We start from the raw sequence: 6,912 nt of genomic DNA, 5'->3' as shown, positions 1-6,912 counted from the left end.
TTAAAAAAAAATTGTAAACATAAGAAAGATGTCTGTATCATGGGTATCAGTAATTGGTTTGACTCCATTAAGAGGCATGGGGTTGTGATCCCTGGAAGAAGGGACAAGGGTGATGGAGGCCACTCTGTTGTCCCACACAACTCATACAGTGAAAATCATTGTAAATTGAATACAACTTATTAATGAGTGAGAGCTCAGGTGCTATTAAAGCACAAATAAGATTTTGGTTAAGCATAGAAGAATCAGGATGTAGAGGTATTCAAGGCAAATTTAGGAAAGTCTGACGTGGCAACTGTGCAGGTGCTTTAGCTGTAACCGAGGAACAAATGTGTTACTTGACTAGGTGGTAGTTATATGTTTATTCATAAGACACAGCAAAGAAGTGGCTTTGGGAGCTTATTTTTTCTCTTGCCATGTTCGTGAAGCCAGGATGTAACAAGAATGGCTCCCTCTCCAGACAATATAAAAGCTAGATCAGTTTGAACGGTGAGATGGAGAGAAAGGTGGATACATAGATCACAAATGACAGCTCTCCCTAAATCCTCTTCAGTTCTACAAACAATGCTCAGGGCACCAGACCAGTATGTTGTAAGAGGTTGTGACCAGGTCCCAATCCAAACAGAGCTTCTTCTGCATCAACAGAGAGGAAGGTATAATCTTTTGTGCTCCAAAAGTAGTATGAAACCGCAAAGCATCTATGTCTGAGATCTAAATCCTAATTAAAGGACCAGTGGAAACGAAATGGTCTATAACATGTTGTGTGAAGGACATCCTGAAAAGGGGAGAGCTCAAGGATAAAACATGTAAGTTGCAAAATTCTCACCCCAAAGCACCTCTGATAAGGGAATGTGGGTAGCTCAGTACCAGAGTCTCACAGTGTAAATAGTGTAACAACCTTCTTGCAATTCATCCGAGTGGAACAGTGTTGTCTCATTTGATTAGGCACCGTCAGACACTTGCATTTTGCATATAGAAAAGGTAGAGGATACTAAAAAAACTTAACGAAGCACCAGCTAAAACTTTAAAAGGTCATGAAATCCAATTTTTTTCATTTCATGATTCAGATAGATTATACATTTTTAAACAACTTTCCAATATACTTATGTTATTATTATTATCATCATTTATTTGTATAGCGCCGCCAAATGCTGTAGTTATCAATTTTGCTTCATTGGTACATTATTGAACAAGCAATGCACTCCTAGGAGCCAGCTGAACACATTTTTTTAAGCCAATGAAAAATGGGCATACAATTTCAGCCACCAATTAGCAGCAAGTTCCTGAGTCTAGATATGCTTAAAAAAATAAAATTATATATATATATAAAAATATATAGATCTATATATATCTAATATATATCAAGAGAATGAACCCAAATGAGATAATAGAAGTAAATTGGAATAGAAAAAAAAAAAAAAGTTTACATGTCCCTTTTAAAATAATAGTAATAAAAACATACTGGGAAGAGAGGGAAGTGGATAGGGAATTCTGAATTTTGTCAAATGGTGACTTTAATAAACCAATAATAACAAGTCAAGTTTTTTCATACTAACAGGGCAGTTACAGTTACTTTATATGTTTATTAAAAAAACAAAAAAACACACTGAATGGTAGATAATCACTTTGCAGTCATGAGTCAAATATAAATAGATTTTAATTAACAGTTCTGGAAACAACAAAAAGGGACAAAAATAACAGACCATGAAAACAGCAATAGAGAAGCATGGTAAGGTGAAAATTAAAGATGAAGCAAACCATTTTAACAACATTTTTAGAAAGGTTTTTTTTTTATTAAGTCAATAGAAGACTCCATAAATAGACAGACATCTCAGACTCATACAGCTTGTCATAAAATGATAAGGCTATAATTATAAGCACAAACACAATTCAAGTGTTTTCTATTTGCTTTAAGTAATTTTTTTTATTTATTTTTTACTTTTTATTTTTATCACCAATATTTTACAGTACAAATATCACCTTGTGAATACACAAAAAACACAGAAGAAAACTCTGCTTTACAGAAAATACAGAACAGATATATATGTGAATATATATATCAATTATAGATATATTTCTTCAGTCTTAAAAAACTATTGTATTCTGTACATTGGCAATCATACGATCAAATACTTTTTTTTATTTATTTATTAATATGGTAATGGCGAAAATGCAGTACATGCATTTTCTGTAAAAATAAAATATATGTTAACATACTCTGTGTATCAAATATAGACAGAATGCATGTGATTGAAAGACTAAAGATTTGTTTTTAGATGTGATCAAAATGATTTTCCAAGAATATGGATGCTTTTGTGTTAAAAGTCAACTTTCAATGAATAAAAAATAAATAAAAAAAAAGTCGAAATACACTGCCAGTCCCTTCAAATACGCTTCCAAATACAATTCAATAGTACAATCAGAGATTTTATTATATATATATATATATATATATATATATATATATATATATATATATATATATATATATATATATATATATATATAGAAAAATAAATATATGATTTTTTGTTTTAATCTTGGTCATGGAATACTTTATTTAAAATTAAAAATATTTAAGACTGCCTACCAACTATACAATCAAGACAAGAAAGGCACTAGTAACATTTATAAATTTCTCCAAATTAAATCTTTCTTTGACAAGTAAAAATCTTCAAATGTAATCTTTGTACACAGTATTTTGAAAAATAAATGTAGGAAATACTTAGAAAACAAAATCACTTTACAACAGATTGTAATCATTTTCATTTTTGACACTGTTGCTGAAAGATTTTTTACAAAATATTAGATACTAAACCATTCTTTGTCTATCATTTTATGTAGAACATTGATGAAACAGGTAAAAAGGTTACAGAACAGGGCTGCAGTCCCATGTGTCTTTTGAAAACATAAAATGCAGGCTATTTCCTTTAATAAGCATATAGACAGACAAGTGAAATGACCATGTAATTCTCAAAAAAAAAAAGTGTAAAATATATAATGGAGTTTGAAGGGAAAGAAAGAAAAACAGGGGCATTTTGCCAGAATTATTTAAAAAAAAATGATATGATGCTGCAGTATACTTTTACATATCAAAAGTAAAAGAAAAACTACCTTTTCTTTTTTTTACCGATAAAAAAAAAAATTGTAAAAAAAAAAAAAAATTATGATAAAAACCCACATGAAAATAGTTCATTTGATGTTATTTAACCCATACAAAATATGTAACCCATTAATTGAGTAGGACTGCAGCTTACTTAGCTATTACAGATACACTTAGAAAATGGCTTAAAGCCCAAAATTTGGGGCAAAAGTTTTGAAATTATGTTTTCCCAAGAAAATAAATGTTTTATTCCCAGAAATGACTGGAAAAGACTGAAACGTAGGGTATAAAAACTTGTGTGTGTTTGCAGTTTTTTTTTTTATATACAAAAAGGAGAATGACTATGGATAATGAGAAGTTCCCATGTAATAGGAAATAATTGTACAGTGCATGTTGAGTTAAATTATTGGTTTGAATATATCCGACGTGGGTCCTTTGGAGAGAAAAAATATCACAGTGCTGGCCAGTTAAATGACCAAGTCAACGTAACTTAACAGATAAAAGTAGGTTGGGGTTTGCGTTTATGGCATCTCAAGAGTTTATAGCACTTGACAGTTCCTGAAACAGCACCGTCCTGTTACGTCTCGTTCACCAGTTTGCTGTATTTTGGCTGTGTATTAAATTTAAGCAGTTGCCATGGAAACGGCCAATGATAGGATCGCGGTACAACACCTTGGACATTTCGTTCAAAGTACTGGAAGGGTTTAAACCACCACACTCGTGAAAGAAGGTTTGCTGCAGAAATTTCTTTCAGTGCCTAAAGAAATAAAAACAAAATTCTCAGTAAATGGAAAAGTGCTTGAGAGGCAAACATTCTATTTCATGTGTGTAACCTTGTGAGACTAACAATTTTACTTGGCATTTTTAAGCCCTTGTACCTATATGACATATGTACTTGGTACAGTGTCAACAGGGTATGTGCAAACGTCAAACCTTCTGTCTCATGCTGGGGTCCTGACTGTATAGAAAAATATATAAGCAAGTACTGCGCTGGCCAAAAATGTATAGATATCAAACCCTTCTAAAAACACACCTTCCTCCAAAGTGTGTTATATAATTAGAGAACAAAGTGAATTTAGTATTTAGAGGGCGCTGACTGTAAACTGACAGCTAAGACTGCAGCTAGAGGCAAAAGACATCTTCCTTCATATGGTAAGGAAGCACTGATTGTGCTCTCTTTACCATAAGGAGTCAGATCACTAACACACAGTGACACCATCGGTGGTGTGGAATGGAAGGAGGAAGGCTGGCAGCACATTGCAGGAAGGGAGAGGAGGAAGGGGGAGGTTCCCTACCTATGGAAAAACATAAAATTATGCTTACCTGATAATTTCCTTTTCTTCTGATGGAAAGAGTCCACAGCTGCATTCATTACTTTTGGGAAAAAAAGAACCTGGCCACCAGGAGGAGGCAGAGACAACCCAGCCAAAGGCTTAAATACTCCTCCCATTGCCCTAATCCCCCAGTCATTCTGCCGAGGAACAAGGAACAAGAAATAGAAGGGTGAAAGGTGCCAGAAGAATAAGGACGTCCCACATAAAATTACGGGTGGGGAGCTGTGGACTTTTTCCATCAGAAGAAAAGGAAATTATCAGGTAAGCATAATTTATGTTTTTCTTCTTAAAATGGAAAGAGTCCACAGCTGCATTCATTACTTTTGGGAAAACAATACCCAAGCTATAGAGGACACTGAATGCTGCCAAGATGGGAGGGTACAATAGGCGGCCTATACTGAAGGCACGAAGTCTGAACCTCTACCCAAGAAAAAAACCTGCTTCGTACGAAGCGGAGAAAATTTTAAGAGGAAAAGCTTCAATGACACTGACTTGTAGTTAGTCCAGAAACCAAACTAGAGACCGCAAACTGACTCGACTGAGCCAACAGTCCTCCAGGAGACACCGTCGCTCAACAAACAGTCCTCCACCACTCATCTCCACAAATGAAGGAGACACCAGCCAAAACGCCCAAGGGTACAAGGCAAAGGAGAACCGAGGAAACCGAAAGGTCCCCTAATACAAAAACTGAACACCTCCATGAGTGATCCCAGCTCACAGAGACCCAAAGGGGCCCAACAGGGAAAGGAGGCCACGCCTATACCAAGCGAAACCCGAGATATGACTGGGCACAGAGACAGAACAGACATCTCCCCAATATCCTGCAAGCACGGATTGCAACTGAAGAGGCAAAGTCCTCCCAGTGTCAAGAATACCAAGGCATTCGATCATGAAAAAGTGTGTAATACACCCAGGGAAAAACCTTAAGTTTGAGAACAAAGTCCATAACAGGACGACACAGAGATACTTGCGAGGGAGAAGCAGTCAAGTGAGAAACAGACTGCAAAAGCAACCCCCAGGCAGAGGGCATGCTTCAGGCAACCTAAGTCGACAGACCTACACACAGGTCCCTAAAAAAGGGGAACACAAGACCTCAATCGAGGCCCCCCAAGAAGGAGAGTATACCCTCAGAACCCAAAGGAAGAGTAAACTCTCTTCAGAAATCAATGGAGCCATTTAAGGGAAAATCTATACCCTAGCAGACTAAGCTAACAGGATAGACTTAACAAAGCTCACATATCCAGAGGAGGACTGCGACCGAACGCAGCTCCATAGACCGCTCGGTCATCCTGACCTGCAGACCCACAGCCAGCTGGACCAACCCAGCCACAGGGACCCAAAACAAGGGAACAAAAGAATCCCTAAACAGGTGCAGGAATGAGCGTAAGGATAGCACAACCATCCCGACTCTGAAAACAGACAACAAGGCCATAGACCTATCTATCAAAATAAAAGCCCAAAAAGTCTGCATGGAGCCAGCAAGACCCCAGTGGAAACCAATCCCACCTACCATCCAGGAGAAGCCCAAAGCAAGGACTCCATCTCCATAGGGAGGAGAATATCCCCTAAGGGACTATGCCGGAAAGGCAACAACTGCCCTCAAGGCCTGAAGCCACCAGCTAATGGGAAGAGAAATTCCCAACACAGAAGTCCTAGAAAGGACCTCCTGACAAATAGCTTGCCAAGCAGAGGCACAGCCAACCCATTCGCCTGCCGACAAGGGAATACACGGGAACACTGACAAACTGACCAGGGGAATGCAACCCAAGGCGCACTAGAAATAGGACATCCAGCGCCAGCAGCTGGGTATGAACCAACCACCCTTGAGGTTCAAGCCACACAGCTAACCACCAGAGGACATGGCCACTCTGTGGCAAAGAGTAAAAAATACTCTGAAAAAATGGCCAACCATGACCAGGTTAGGAAGATGGAGCAAGGACATAGCCCAAGTTCCCACTATATAATACCACTAAAGAAAAAATAAGCTCTAAAAAGTATATATGGTTTGGGGTTTTTTCTGTGGTATAACTATTAATTTCTCTTTCTATTTGCACATGTGTATTAACTTAATTCATTTGATAGTAAAATCCAAAAAACACATTTAAAATTCAATTTACATACAATACATACTTGTAATACTAATCCTAAATATAAATCCTAAATAAAAAAGAAGAAACCTGTTTCCTTTGGTAACCAGATAAAAAGTCAGTTTTAAGCTTATTCAGGAGTCCTGTTGCATATATCCTCCTCTTTTCTCCTTATTCCGATTCTGCTGCTTCCTTAATGACACTGGTGTAGTGTCTACAAAATCTCCCCACATCCAAAAACAACCTGAAGCGCAGAAAGGGAAAAAAAGGGAAAAAAAGTTCCCACTACCATGGAAAAATCCCAATCAGCCCTGAGATCCAAGATTCTAAAACCACCCAAGACTGGGTCAGGAAAAAAGCCAAGCGAAGCTTCAGCAACCGGTAGTCTCAG

At 37.1% G+C, this 6,912-nt stretch overlaps 1 protein-coding gene across 3 annotated transcripts in view; it reads right to left on the bottom strand.

Moving 5' to 3' along the window:
- Positions 1-1,636: 1,636 nt before the first annotated feature.
- SGMS1 (sphingomyelin synthase 1) overlaps positions 1,637-6,912 on the bottom strand; it is a 226,229-nt gene continuing 220,953 nt past the window's right edge. For all 3 annotated transcript variants that reach the window (XM_053692223.1, XM_053692221.1, XM_053692222.1), the window contains one exon: positions 1,637-3,857. In XM_053692223.1, the coding sequence (XP_053548198.1) occupies positions 3,678-3,857 (180 nt within the window). In that variant the 3' untranslated portion in view covers positions 1,637-3,677. The remainder of the gene's footprint in view (positions 3,858-6,912) is intronic.

This window comes from Bombina bombina, chromosome 9, assembly GCF_027579735.1.
Source record: "Bombina bombina isolate aBomBom1 chromosome 9, aBomBom1.pri, whole genome shotgun sequence".
Taxonomy (NCBI): domain Eukaryota; kingdom Metazoa; phylum Chordata; class Amphibia; order Anura; family Bombinatoridae; genus Bombina; species Bombina bombina.
This window is presented reverse-complemented; position numbering and strand designations above follow the sequence as displayed.